At 44.3% G+C, this 15,632-nt stretch overlaps 1 protein-coding gene across 5 annotated transcripts in view; it reads right to left on the reverse strand.

The window, feature by feature from the left end:
• Mettl9 (methyltransferase 9, His-X-His N1(pi)-histidine) overlaps nt 1-15,632 on the reverse strand; it is a 47,829-nt gene that overhangs the window by 30,698 nt on the left and 1,499 nt on the right. Inside the window, exons 1-2 of one of the 5 annotated variants that reach the window (XM_059267520.1) lie at nt 14,584-14,943; nt 1,739-1,929 (exon numbers count right to left, since the gene is read on the reverse strand). In XM_059267520.1, coding sequence (XP_059123503.1) covers nt 1,739-1,929; nt 14,584-14,748 — 356 coding nt within the window. In that variant the 5' untranslated portion in view covers nt 14,749-14,943. Of the gene's footprint in view, nt 1-1,738; nt 1,930-14,583; nt 15,047-15,632 lie in introns of those variants that run through there. The other 4 variants (XM_059267509.1, XM_059267537.1, XM_059267530.1 and 1 more) reach the window with 4 other exon arrangements.

Consider the following 15,632-nt stretch of genomic DNA (forward strand, 5'->3'; position numbering starts at 1 on the left):
TATGTGTTGGTGTTTTGCCTGTGTGCATGTCTGTGTGAGGGTGTCAGATCCTTTGGAACTGGAGCTATAGATAGCTGCCCTGTGGGTGCTTGGAATTAAACCCAGATCCTCTGGAAGAGCAGCCAAAGCTCTTAAATACTGAGCCATCTCTCCAGCCCCTACAAGCACTTTTTTAAAAAATCTATTTATTTATTATGTATACAGTGTTCTGTCTGCATATACACCTGCAGACCAGAAGAGGGCACCAGATATCATTGCAGATGGTTGTGAGCCACCATTTGGCTACTGGGAATTGAACTCAGGACCTCTGGAAGAGCAGCCAATGCTCTTAACCTCTGAACCATCTCTCCAGCCCCCTGTAAGCGCTTTTTAAAGAAAAGACTCCCATCTTTTATCACTTTCAAAGAGATAGAGAACCCCCATAAAGAATCGCACACCTTTAATCCCAACACTCAGGAGGCAGAGGCAGGCAGATCTCTAAATTCAAGGCCAGCCTGGTCTACAGAGTGAGTTCCAGGACAGCCAAAGCTACAGAGAAACCCTGTCTTGAAATATAAAAAATTTAAAAAAAAAAAATCTCTGCAATGGTGACACACATGATTTCCAAAGGAAGAATGAATGGCATACGGCAGAAAAAACGGTGTAAGCAATTTTAGGAACAAAACATCAGACCAGGTTGTATAAATTCCACTCCCAGTACAAAATCACAAATGTTTGCTGAAGCAAGCTCACCTCAACAAGAGAGAGGTGAATAAAGTCAGACCCTGAGAGGTGGCTTGTGATGCCTGAAAAAACATTTGAGAACCTAACGACAGACTGAGGATCGAGACGTTCAGCAGAAACTTGATCCAAACCTCACGGGAATAGAAAAACCGGGCACAGTGAGGCCTGTCAGGCACCATGACTGACTGCCAGAATTTGCCTTTCTCCATTGTAGGGCCTTGGGTGTGTTTAAAATTTAACTAAGAAGTGATAAATGATATTTATGAAGTCTTTTCTGTAGCTATATATGAAGGAACCAAACTTCCTGGTGAGCCTAGACTTTACGTAAGGATAAATGCCAGATCCTTCAAACACGCTGCTGCCTACTGTTGGGCTGAGTAGTCAGATCCCTTCCAAAGACTTGCCTGTGGAATATGGGCTTAAAGCAGAGACCTTCCTCTTCAGCATAAGGGCCTCCTCCACTTGAGGGCTTGGTCTCAAAGTCTTTGCTACTCCAAATCCCACAGTTAGCAGCCTGATACCAGAAGTTTGTTAAAAATGCAGATCCTCAGCCAGGTGTAGTGATGGCCTTTAATCCCAGCACTTGGGGGGGGGGGGTAGTGTCAGAGGCAGGCGGATCTCTGTGAGTTGGATGCCAGTCTGGTCTACAAATCGAGTTCCAGGACAGCTAGGGCTGTTACATAGAGAAACCCTGTCTCAAAACACAGACTCTCAGGACCAACCAACTGATAACCTACCTTTTAACACCATCTCCTGGTGGTTCCTATGTACATCAGAGCAGGAAATGCACTGAATGAAGTCTCCCACCACAGAAATACAAGCTAATAAAGCTAGTTGCACAGTTATAATGAATTTTAAAAATCTAGGTACACAAGGCTCTATTAGCGAGCCTTCTGTCAAGGATTTTAACAAGCAGGACTGTTGTGGCTAAGGTAGTATTTAGAACAAGGTAACTTCCCCCTTTCCTTTTTTAAGCCTAAGAATAACAGGGGTGGGGATTCTAATATTCACTTACCCATTGATAGATGTTCTAGACATAAACAGGCTAAAAACAGATGATACAAAAGAATGATAGAGTTGGATAAATAGCCAGCCAGATTTCTCAATGCTGTTGTTTAAGAAGATCTGTGTTCCTTGATCAAGATAACTCTGAACAAAGACAGACTGAAGTGATTCACATAACTTCTCTCTGTTGCACACATACCACTAGAGGGGAAAAAAAAAAAGGAAGATTAAACATAGTTGACGTAACACCTAAGAAATGTAACAACAAAAACCAGAAGCCTAAAATCTAATCTAAGATCTTCAAATATAATCTCACAGCTCTGAGGGCAATCATCAGTCATCTCTGCCCACATGCCCCACAAAGTACAGAATTCTTCGGGTATGACCTCTCCCTCCATTCTCATCACCCAGGCCGCTAGGTGGAGAGGAAGGGGAGAGGGGTTTTCAGGTCGTGGAGCACAGGAGGCGGCAGAACCAGATCATCAGCCCAGGTCTTAGAACCCTGACCCAGAGCTTCAGTCACAACACAGAAGTCAGAAGACCCTTCTTGGCTGAGACTGACTCAGCATCACAAGGATAAAGGCTAGCATCATTGTGTTTAAATGAAATGTCATATAATCCAGAGATGGACCTCAAATCTGCCAACCAAATTAGCAGCAAAGTGAGCAAAAATCAGTACTCTGGAAAACGGATCAGGTTGCCTGTCTTTTTCAGAGGATTAGGAAAAGAGACCTTTGGATGTCTTGGAGTGTGCTTTAGCAGTGTCTGCCAGCAACCCTTAAGAGCTCAAGAAAGCTGAAGAAGTTCCTTGAGCTCACTCTGCAGACAAGGAGACCAAGTGATGCACACTAAGAAAAGATCTCTAGGAACAGGCTCCAACCAGAAAATTGTTTTTAAAACAAAATTCTACAACCACAGATAAAGTTAACCTTCAAGGGCTAGACACATGGCTCAGTGGTTAAAAGCACTGGCTGACCTTGCAAAGGACCCAGATTCAGTTTTCCAGCACCCACATGGCAGCTCACAACCAAACTAGCTCACTCTAGTTTTAGGGACTCGAATGCCTTCTTCTGGCCTCCTCAGGCACAGCATGCACATGGTGCATGTATATACATGCAGGCAAAACACCCATATGCATAAAATAAAAATATTTTTGCTTATTTAGCTAGCCTTCCAAAACAAACATTCCCATCTCCCTAGAGTTAGTGTAGCAGATAAAGTGATAAGTAGGTTGCACGGCCTTCAGTGTCAGACCCACAAGCAGTCCTAGCTCTGTAACTCCTTTGTGAGCTCAGACAAGTGACTCTTTCCTCAGGAGACGAGTGTGATGCCACCAGTATCCATCTTGGTAGGTACTATGAGGATTAAATAAAAACAGCGGAGGCAAGTCAGTACAGCACAAAGCATACAGCAGACACCTATGAAAGCAGCAACAGTGAGTCTTCTAATACAGATACCCACAAGTCCCTTATCCCGGGGGAAAACTGCAGAGACAGCTACTTTCAGTGCATTATTTATTAGGAAACTACTAATTCTTCCAAATAAGGAGTCTACTAGCCAAAAGTGACTTGCTTAACCTTGACAAATCTGACCACTTACCAGCACTAAGTATCCCATAACTTCCTGCACAATTAATGGAGCAATTTTACAGTCATCGTACGCTTACTAAATGCTGAGAACAATCAGTCTTCCTGACACTAACATTAAAAGAAACCAAATGTAAGCCAGTAAAAACATGCAAAAGGTCACAGTAAATGTCAATGATTCATCCTTTATACACCCTATACACTCCCAACTTTCTCATTCTTGACTACTCTATATTAACTTGCTATTTAAATACTGTTACCAAAACTGCCTGGACTTTACCTAAAACTCCTTGTTGTCTCTACCCTATAGTGACAAGCTATAAAATGGCTTAAATTCACAGCCTACACTTCTCTCCTTGGTCTGGAAATGTTCTTGCTTAATCATTTACTAATCCTTAAAACTTACTGAGCCTGAAGTTATGCCCCAGTACAGCTCATAAACCATTTTTATTATACTCATGACCTTGTGCACATTCTGAACCCTAAACTCTGAGTTACTCTGACTTTATTTTTTACTCTGAAATGACTAATCAAGTTGAAACCCAGCACCTTGCTAACAGGCAATCAGGAGCATTCTATTAATGTGGGCAAGAAGTCATCCAACTGAAAACCAGGATCTAAGAACTGCTTGGCATCCATCTGTAAATGAACAAGAATAACCATGGAAGTAAGCAAGACGTGGCATCATTAACTGCTATTATTGCTTTTAAGCACCATGAAAAAAAATCTTAAATTTTAATAGCATGTTTCTCCATTCATAAATACTAACACATGTGATTGAACCTTTACTGCCACAGAAGTTTTCTTACCAAAGAATCTATGGTGTTTTGAATAAGAATAGCCCCCAGAGAGCGGTACTATTTTAAAGGATTAGGAGGATTAGGAGATGTGGCCTTGCTGGAGAAAGTGTGTCACTACAGGTGGGCTCTGAGGTTTTAAAAGCCCATGCCAAGTCCAGAGTCCCTCTCTCAGCCTCCAGATCAGGGTGTAGTTCTCAGCTACTGCTCGAGCGCCTAGAAACTGTTAAATTATACATTTTAAATTTTCTGTGGGAACTGTGGAGATACCTCAGTTGATTAGGTGCTTGCCTTGTGAACATGAGGACCTGAGTTCAATGCCCAGAACCCATAAACCTCTGAAGCTGTAAGCAAGTCCTCAATTAAGTATTTTCCTTCCTAAGAGTTGCCTTGGTGGTGCAGCCTTCTTCACAGCAACAGAAAGTGACAGAAGGTGATTAGTAAATGAAATATGCTGCAGAATAAAAAGGAGTAAAGCTCTTCTCTGTGAAGGTTTCCATGTCCCTCCTGGCAAGTTATGTGATACAAGCCTCAAGTCCAAACAGCACTGATCATCATTACCAAAGAGCAGAAATAACTCAACTGTCCATCAACTGATGAGTAAAAGTGCAGTGGATGCACACAAGGGAACAGTATCTAACCAAAGAAAGAATAACGGGCAGGCTCATGCTCCTGAGGATGAGCCTTGACAACACACTAAGTAAAGTAAGCCAGTCACAAGAGGTCACATACTGTATAGTTCTGCCACGATACAGAAATCCAGAGACAAAAAAAAAAAATTCTTTGGCCCAAGCCTTGGGCAAAGAGACAGTAGGAACTGGCTTATTTATAGGCATAAAGTTTCTTTTGGAGGTAGCAAAATTTTTCAAAATTAGGTATTAGTGATGGTTGTACAACTCTGAAAATATTAAAAACTGTTAAATTATACATTTTAAATTTTTTGTGGGGACTGTGGAGATACCTCAGTTAGTAAGGCACTTGCCTTGCGAACATGAGGACCTGAGTTCAATGCCCAGAAGCCATACAAATGAAGAAGCCAGGCATGTGGTGTTAAATTTATATTCCAGTGCTGGGAAGATGGAGACAAAGTCCTAAGGCATGCTGCTCAGTTAGCATTGCCCTGTATATCTGGCCAGTGATAGACCATCTCAAAGAGAACAAAGTGGACAGCACCTGAGGAATGACATCCAAGGTTATTCTGAGTGCCACTTACACTCACAAACATGAACACGTATATTTAATACTACTTTCCCAGCAAACACACCTACATAAAGGTGGGCAGTTTGATCCTATCGAAATTAAGCACTCTGGGAACACATATGACCTAGCAAACTTCTTTTTTTGTTGTTGTTGGGTTTTTGTTTTGTTTTGTTTTGTTTTTTTCCAGATAGGGTTTCTCTGTGTAGTTTTGGTGCCTGTCCTGGCTCTTGTTCTGTAGACCTGCCTGGTCTTGAACTCACAGAGATCCGCCTGGCTCTGCCTCCCCAGTGCTGGGATTAAAGCCGTGTGTCACCACTGCCTAGCCCCTAGCAAACTTCTTAACATGTAAAATGTAATAATATATAACAGTAATAATGGTCAAAGTGCTCACCACGGTTTCCAAGGTCTTACAAGATTCTTGTTCTTTCTTGTCCACAGCCTCACTTGACAGCATGTACTACCATGATGCTGGGCTCACTTTGTTAGTGTTCTGTACTCTCTTCTAAAGGTCCTTTCCCATGGCTACTCCACACAACATTTGTTTCTGCCCGCTGTGCTCCCTGAAGTTAGTGCAGCCCAGCTTAAGCATTTCCTCAGTTTCCCTGAACTTCTGGAGTAGCTTGGAGTTCCCTATACTAATCTTCTCATACATCCCATGTGTCTCCTTGGCAACATGTATGCCAGCTGAATAGTGACTATACACAATTGTATGTTTAGCATCTATCCTCACAGACCAAACGATTCATAAAGATTGGGACAACAGCTGACTTCAAAATTAGGCAGACAGAGACAAATGTCTCTCAAAACAATTACTGCTAAGACTCACAGGAAGTCTAAATAGGTAGAATCTGGCATCTTTAACAAACTCATGGAGGAAACAAAGAAAAGCACAGAGACATTCTGTCACTGGGTTGTCAGTTGCTCATACTCCAGGGTTTCTACAAGACCTTACTTAACCCTAACTTCGCAAACAGTGGTTGAGTTATCTACCTACCTACCACAAAACTGCATTATCACACACAAGCAAACATGGAAGACAGACACTGGGCACCCACAGGTGCCAAGCACCTGGCAAATCTTTATGCTGCACTTACACCACATGACTTTTGTTTTGTTTTTTTGAACAGGGTCTTACCCTGTAGTACAGGCTGGTCTGGCGCTCACTATGTAGCTCAGACTAGAGGCAACTGTCCTACCTCAGCCTCCCAAGCTCTAGAATTACAGGCATGAGTCACTTCATGTGGGTTAAACCCCCGATCTTTTGAACAGATAGGAAGTCTAGAGTTCCAGAGCCTTTAGCTGGCTCTAGATCCTATTCATGTGACTGTATGCCAAGAGCATCATTTAAAAAGAGCCCTTGTGGGGCTGGAGAGATGGCTCAGTGGTTAAGAGCACTGGATGTTCTTCCTAGAGGTCCTGAGTTCAATTCCCAGCAACCATATGGTGGCTCACAACCCTCTGTAAAGAGATCTGGTGCCCTCTTCTGGCCTGCAGGCAGAACACTGTATGCATAATAAATAAAATCTTTAAAAAAAAAAGAGAGAGAGAGAGAGTCCTTGCTTCAATCTATCCAGTCTTGCTTGAAAATAAACAAGGCTATTCTCCAATGAAGCTAGTCTAGACAAGTTTGAAGAAAATAATAATCCAGTCTGGGCAGCATTTCTCAATCTTGGCACTGACACTTGGGCCTGGTAACCCTTTGTTACAGATTACCTTTACACATCAGATGCTAGTAGCACCACCCTAGCGCACAGAATGTCCCCAGGGAGCAACTGCCACTGCTTGAGAACCTATATGAGAACTGGGTCTAGCCAGTAGTGTTTCCTAACTATCTGGCTTAACTGTAGTCTAAGATGCTACTGATTACAGGAAGGACTCATTGGTCTCAGGAACTTGAATTCCAGAAGGGAAAACGTAATCTGAAAAAACCAGAAGGAACAAGTAGCAACGAGACTATGATCTGGGTTCCAACCCTGCAGAGCCCTCAATAAGCAAATCTTGCTCAGAAGCCAACAAGAAACAAGCAGTGAGAAGTTACTGAATGCAGCTGGTGGTCCCCTGCTCTCCAAACAACCAGGGTTAAATGAAAGCTCTACAGAGCTCACAGCCCTGGGTGGCTGCCTAAAGACTCACGGGCACTTTCCAGCAGGTAAAGTTCTTTGAATGCATGCTCCTCAAAGGCTACAGAGACAAAGGTGCATTGGGCAAGAACAAAATACTACACTTACTAAATTTCACGGTGGAAAGGCTATACACCAGCTCTACACAGGGCTCAACTCCTCAATGTTGAGACCACAATGTCTAAAAAGGCATTTCATTATCACCCCCCTTCAAAGGTCTGTGAGCTTACTGATCAAGTAAACTTTGAAATCCAACCAACCCACCAATACCAAGCACAGTAGGCTGTGATAACTAAACACTTTTGTAAAACTAGAATAACTAGCAATATTGTCATTACTTGCACAAGACTGCAAGGACAGTAATAACTGGACAAATAATAAAGAGCCAATTTGGGTAGGTGACAATAGCATGGTGGTGTTTCTGACAATATTACTAAATCAAGATAATGGCACATGAGGTCATACTGTCTTCTTCATGGGCTGGAGAGATGGCTCAGTGGGTAAGAGCAATTGCTGTGCCAACATAAGGACCTGGTCATACTGTCTTCTTCATGGACTGGAGAGATGGCTCAGTGGGTAAGAGCAATTGCTGTGTCAACATAAGGACCTGGTCATACTGTCTTCTTCATGGACTGGAGACATGGCTCAGTGGGTAAGAGCAATTGCTGTGCCAACATAAGGACCTGAGTTGAAATCCCAAGCACACATATAAAAAGCCAGGCAGCCTAGTCAAAACCATTAGCTTGAGGTTCAGTGAGAGACCCCGTCTGTTTCGAGGGAATAAGGCAGATAGAGGACTATACCCAATGTCCTCCTCTAGCCTCTGCAACTATGCTCCTGCACACCTGAATGCATATACCATACACACACACTCGCACACACACAAAATAAAGCACGTGAACGTTTCTCAATATGTATATCATCTTGGTTGATGAGTCACCTGTAAAGTGAAAGAAATGTAGTTCTTCTATGAAACTATGGCTGATTGTCAAGGCTGATGGACAGTTAAAAGTTTCCCTAAAATTATTTTCTAGAATTTCCACCAATAAAACACATGCTATACAATGAACAGTCTTTTCTTGTAAAATACAACAGAATTGAGCACACCAATAGAACTTGAAAATTATAAAACACAGCTTATTTATTTTATATAGTGTGACATAACAAAAATAAATATTTGGTCTTTTTCCCCATATTCCTGGTACAGAGCTCCTGAAACTGATGGGAAACCTTCATGATGATAAGAATGTCTTTTGGGGACTGGAGAGATGGCTCAGTGGTTAAGAGCACTTACTGCTCTTCCAGAGAACCACAGCTCGATTCCCAGAACCCACAAGGTGGCTCACGGCATTCTGTAGTAGTAGGAGATACAATACCCTCTTCTGGTCTCCTTGGGAACTAGGCATGCACATGGTACCCAGACATGCATGCAGGCAAGACACTCATACACATAAAATAAAATACGCCTTTAAAAAATTAAAAAGAATGTCTTTTGTTCATAAATAAGATGATTCCCAATAAGGGAAGGAGGAAAAGTTATGACTACAAAGCTGGAACTTTTGGCCCTATCCTACATCCCCAAGAACAGAAACAATGCTAGATTGAGGTTGGCCATCTATGGCCAACGATTCAATCCATTATGTCTAAATCTGGGAATCATTACAGCAAAGTATGAAACCCATGGGGATGGGGTTGCAGGAACCTCTGATCATATATCCAAGGTGAGGAAAGGAGATGGCAGCCTGGGGACCTGGCACTTGCAGCTGGCCTCTGAAGTAAGTGGCAGTCTGGTACAACTAGACCCTAAGATCTGTGACTTCCGCCCATGTTGTTGGGCACCCAGTGAGCCATGAGAAATTGAAGAATAGCTTGGTATCAGACACCGAAGGTAAGGAGCCTACTGCACCCCCACACTCCATCCCCCACTTTAAGTTTTACCAAAGCAGGTCAAACTGAGCGGTCCTACCACCACAAAATCCTGTCACACACCACAAAATCTTCAACTATAGTGCCTCCACAAAGGCCCACTAGAGTGGATGCAGTTTCCTATTAAGAAGGCAAGCCCATTTTCACACAGCCTTCAGAGAACACATGGTTTCCTAGAAGGAGTCATATGAAGTAATAGGAAATGCTTGGGCCTTTTACTGAAGCAAAGCTGGATTTAAAGCCCAACTTTACCTAACAACTGACTCTGGTCTCTCATGAGTCTCTTGAATCTGTAAAGTGGGAGTATCACCACCTATGAAGAAGGGCTGTTATAAGGATTATAAACACAACTTACTTAACGGAACCAGGTACACAATAAAAGCCTTCATATGTCAGAAGGAAAAGGCTGGCTGATGGGGGGCGGGGAAAAAACAGTTCAAGGAAAGGCCACAATACCGGTCTGGGCACCCAAATCATTCTCAAAAGAAATGGGACCCATGAATTTAATGAATAAACAGTCTTTCCAATTAGAGAGGTGGTCAGAAAAAGCCCATGAACTACAATCTTTCAAGTTAAGGACTCAGAAATTCTGTTCCCGATGCAATGCAATCAGTCTGGGAATTTCACAACTAGCAGGCTCTAGAAGAGCTCAGGAGGAAATTCACAAACCACTCACCATTTTTCTAAACATTTGTAACAACGCAGTTATCTCTTTACTTGAGATGTGTAATGGGGCCCTAGGAATCAGGAGTCCTCCAAGATATATCAACAGTGAGTGAAGAAAGATAGCCCTAAAAGCCCTGGCCCATGGACCAGGAAAAAGACTTAGCACCCAATTCTGGTCATTTAGGCCCATAATTAAATATACACATGCATATTTTGGTGTATCTTTTCCATAAATTGTAACACCTGGCAAGGCCAAGACAGACTGAGAATTTCCCTCTCCCCAGTACTGGCCAAAACTTGTAAGTAAAGCTATGTCCTTGCATCAGTTTCTATCTACAGGTTTTCTGTAGAGTATCCAGCAGCATCAACCTTACATTCCAGGGCCAATTTCAATGCTCACAATGAAAGGTGCCCTCACATTCATAGTGGAGAGCCATCTATACAGATCAGACCAAGTTGCTTTAGCTTTGACTTAATAAATATATAACTGGTCGGTAGTTCTCATTCCAAATACTCTCTCCTGATTACTGTTTTATAATCCTAAGATCTTAACAAAACTTCTGATGGGTCAAACAACAGACTCTCTTTGGTAGAGGTTACGCGGTCCTCTAGGCACTTTCAAAAGGGGCATAATGACCCGTGGCATACTCAGGGAAGGAAGTGATCTTAGTGTCCATGAGACTGAGGCAAGCTTGTTCAGGGCTTTCACACAGAGTGCAAAGAGGACAGAAACCTTCTCCAAAGTCTTTAGTATTCGGCTGCAAAGGCTTCCAGACTGAAAGGCAGAGCAGAGACACCAATCCATCACAGTCTGTCAGCTAGCTGGCTGACACCCTGAAGCATAGTTAACTCATGCCTGACTTGTGCCAACCTCCACGAGGTAAATGAGGAATAAAGGGACAGGAAACTCAACCTGTCCTTTAGCACATCTGACTCTGGCTGTGACACTCAAGTATTTCCCGCCCCCTTTGGAAATATATATTCCAATTCTATCTTGACTCTATTGTAGAGGCTGGCAGAGCAGTTCTGAGCTTATATAAGAAGGTAAAAATAATAATAAGTACCAGGCTTATATGTAACTTGTAATTTTAAGTGACTTCTAAATAATTCCAGACATTAAATGTTATATGTGAAAAACAAACAGAAGTTTTTCACCTAGAGAAACTGCCATGGTTTGGAACCAACAAGCTTTATAGCAACCTTTCAATCCATCAATTGAGAGGCTGTGGATGACTGTTATTACCAAGAATCTAGTTATTGGGGCCTTGAGGAGCTTTTCAAGTGTCAATAGCCCCATAACAGTTCTGTAAACTTTAAGCACTAGGTAGAATGCACCAAAAAGACTACATCCAGATTTTTTTGTCTTCTTTCTCCGTTGAGTTTACTGACAACGATGAGTGACATCTAGTTCTTACTACTCTTTATTTCTCCCCCAATGAGTCCATCCTCCCATGCTGTGACTGAGAATCCCATACTGTTGGCTAACAAAGCTGAGAACTGAGGGGGAAAAACAGACTTTTGAAGATATATATTTTTAAAAGGCCAGAGAAAATACTGTTGGGTGGGGATTACTTCTTTCCCCCAACATACTCACAGTCCATAGCTGAACCAATGTGATGGCTCTGTTTCAATAAAACTTGATTTGAAGACTCTGACATTTGAATTTCATATGTGAAATTCTCATGTTATGAAATAGTATTTTACATCCTCATTGATAACCATTTAAAAACATGAGACTAGTCTTATTTCACAGGTTACTCAAGTCAATGAGACCAGCTTGGCTTGCTGGTCATGTCCCTTCTCCAAAAGAAGTCCTTGCTTCTTGCCAAAGTATAGCATAGTCCAGTTCGGAAGCTAGTGTGCTGAAACAGGACTTCGTTTTCAAGCTAAGCCCAGTGGAGCCTTGCATCTCCAGGCTCTAACAACTAAACAGCAATTTTTAATGAGTAAACTTTACTCTAGATCTCTCTTTTAACCAAAGAACCCTGCATCATAAATCCTTCATAAAACACCACCAAGAAAACCTGTGCTAAGTATGGTTTAGCCCATAACTCCTCTTTCATGCAACTCCAAAAGAACCAGATGCGACTGGCCATGGAATCCACACACCCAAATGAACACCAGAAAACCTCTATAAAACTATTAATTCGAAGGGGGGAAACCATTAAAGTTACTTCACAAGCAACCAAGTTATGCAGCAAACCAGGACTCTGGAATATAAAAGAAAGAAACCATGCACTCCGCTGGGATGCAGAAAGGACAGCCTCTCACTCAGTTCATGGCAGCTTCTAGGCACACACACTGGTCATTTTCATCCTCACTCACAGACATTTCTTTTCATAACACAAATGTATTCACCTCAAAAATAATGTCTGACAATAATTACAATAATCCCAGTACTCAGGAGGCCAAGGTAGGAGGATTGTGAATCTGAGGCCATCCTGAACTACACAGACCCTGTTTCAAAACACTAAGGGAGGCCAGGCAGTGGTGGCGCACAAAAAAAAAAAAAAAAAAAAAAAAAAAAAAAACCTGAAAAAGCAAACAAACAAAAAACAAAAACCTAAGGGCAAGCCAGACATGATGCTGAACACCTGTCATACCAGCATTCTGGAAGCTGAGGCAGAAAGGCTGCTTTGAGTTCAAAGCCAGCCTGCATTACACAGGAGTAGTTGGTCAGCCAGAGCTACAAAGCCCTGTCTCAAATTAAATACATAAATAAACAAGGACTACAGATGTGGCTCAGTGGTACAGTGGCTGCCTGGCTTGTACAGGTCCTGGGTTTGCTCCTCGGCACCACAGAAATAAATGAATGTATGCAATTAGAAAATGCTCTCTGCTAGAAATACAGAGACGGTGTCCACTGCTATCGCTCTTCCTGGGCTCTACAGAAACCAATTTTCAGTTTTTAAAATAAGTACAATTTTTTAAAAGATTTTTTTTTAATTAGTGTGTGTGTGTGTGTATGCACATGCGCTCAAGGCCAGAGGTATCCAGAGCTGGAGTTACAAGAGTTGTGAGCTCTCTGACATGGGTGCTGGGAACTGAATAGCACATTCTCTTAACTACTGAGCCATTCCATAAGCACAATTTTTATGAGCACTTAAATCAAGTCACTGCAGTAATCACAAGTGTTACCAACAACTGGGAGACTCAGCCATAATTCTTCATCAAAAGGAATAATCTTTTTTTTTCTTGTTCAAAACGGCATTTCCAATTCCTTGTTGCACATGGACGTGAGGCATTCTGATACCTGTACAATTAAAAGTGTAGTACTTCTATGACACTGAGCTAGCATAAAATAGTCCATGGAGATAAATATGGTTATATAATTTAAGATTGTATACTAAGTTTATATACACTCTTAAAAACACCACGAGTGGTCATCTAAAAGTCACTAGGGTGTTTGTTTGTTTGTTTGTTTGTTTGTTTAATATAAATCTAGGAGTCCTTCCAAAATAGAAAAAAGGGTCTGAGTATCCATCAACAGTAGAACAGGTTCCGGGATCTCAGTTCCATCCCAACATCATAAAAAGAAAAAAAAAAATTTAAAAAAAAAATGCATCCCAATAATCGGTAAATAAAAACTTAATGTTACTTTTATACATGAAAACGTGAGGTCCAAAATGATACGAGGAATAATTCCTTACTTCTCTCTGTAAAAGCAAGATGTACTAACCTCTGGCTTTTAGAAGCCCAAAGTTTGTCTAAATTCAAAGGCCTCGCTTCAGTGACTGCAAGGTTAACCTCAAACTACTTACGGTCAAATATGAAATACCTCCCTCTTAATTCAACAGCTGACCCATGCATACTTCTTTAAGTGGTACAAACAGCTAATGAAAAGCCCATCCAACCGGTAGAATCCCATGGCTCACGATCCATTAACTACAACAAGAATTCACAGCTGCACAGTTCTGACTTTCAAAACCTCTCCCTTTAAAGCTTGCATCATCCTCCCCATCCCAACCTCTCTGGTCAGCTAAGTAAACCCAAGTTTAAAGGACACGTCTCTTAGGCAGAAGGGGAGGAGGGTTCCTAGGCTGGGAGCCCAGACCTGTCAAACACATTTTTTTAAGTGCTCCGGGAAAATGTCAGCCGAATGGTTCACGAGGCCTGGTTAAATTTCTTTATAACCCTTTGTATGTTCAGAGATTCGGCTGGACAAAAAGAGGGACCGGCTTTCGGTTTTGTTCCTCGCGAGGAGAGGAAGGTTGGCCCGGGTGATGGTGGGGGCTGTTTTCAGCTCGGGCCCCGGTGCCAGTTGGGTGACCCACCCCAAAGTTGCAGGGATCCGGAGGCCGGGCGCGGACGCCGCCGGGGGCCTGGGAACAATGCGGGGTTCCGGGGCGCCCACGCTGGGGCCTGGGGAGCGGGGCCGCGGAGGCCGTCCCCTGCCCCCGCGCCGCCGAACAAAAGGCGCCGCGGGGCCAGCGCCCGGGCCGGGAAAAGTTTGTGAGAGGCCAGGGCCGAGGCCCGCGCGCGCCGCCCCGCACAATGGCCCGGCCGAGCGCGGGAAGGCCGAGCGCCACGCCCCCGCTCCGCAGGGCTGCGGCCCAGTACCTGGTGCGTGTCCTTCCCGCCGCCCGCGGCCGCCGCTGGCCCGCCCGGGCCGCTCGTCATGTTCACGTACAGGGAGCGGGAGAGCGGGCTCCGCAGCGTCCACATCCTCCGCGCCAGCCACACGGACGCCAGGCTCAGGCACAGCCAGCCCGCCAACAGTCTCATCGGGGGGCCGCGGCCGCCAGCTCGGATCACCGCCGGGCCCAGGCCCAGGAGGAGGAGGAGGAGCCGCCGCCTCCGGCCACCGCCGTCGCCGCCCGAGCTCGAGCCATCGCCGCCAAGTCGCCCGTGCAGCCCCCTTCGGGGCCGAGGCGGGGGGTGGGAGGAGCGGCGGGCGCGCGGCCTTCTCAAGTCCCCCGCGGCCCTTCCCGGTCCGGAACGCCAACGCCTCCAGCTCCGGTTTCCACCCGGAGCACGTACAAACGCAGGAGGGGCGTTCTCGCTACCCAATGAGCGGAGGCGGGCCGGCCGGGGAGGCGGGAGAAAGACTCCCTTTCCGCACGTTCCCCGTGGCGGCCGCTTGGGCGCATAATGGCGGAAGATCTGGGGAGACTTCCGAAAGGGGTGACTGGAGTCTCGGCACTCCGAGGTGGGGCCTGCAGGACTTCCGGTCTTTCCTTGCCTTAGTAGTTGCCTGTGGGCCCCCCGACCACACCCTGGCGGGAATTTGACCTGTCGTTCAGATTGCTTCCTGGAAGAAGGGAATTCATCCACTTCTTTCCCAAGTCCAGACACTCAGACTCAGGTCTATCCAAAAGACCGGCGCTGCCCTTCTTGTTACGGTCTTGACTGTCTTGCTAATAATTTCCATCTGGGGCCGGAGAGCCTGACTCCCAACTCCAGAAGCCACCCAGTAGCTGTAAAGCAGAGAATCTAGGAGGAAAGGACCCCACCCCTACTCCTGGCCCCAGCATTCTCAAGCTGAGGAGCTGCTGTCACACGTTTCCTTTCGTGAAGCTCTCTTGAGTGAAAGCTATGCCTTTGTTGGAAGCTATAGCACCCAAGGAAACGTGATGGAATATAACACCCTGTTCAACAACAAAGGCCAC

This window comes from Peromyscus eremicus, chromosome 1 (assembly GCF_949786415.1).
Source record: "Peromyscus eremicus chromosome 1, PerEre_H2_v1, whole genome shotgun sequence".
In the NCBI taxonomy this organism is placed as follows: domain Eukaryota; kingdom Metazoa; phylum Chordata; class Mammalia; order Rodentia; family Cricetidae; genus Peromyscus; species Peromyscus eremicus.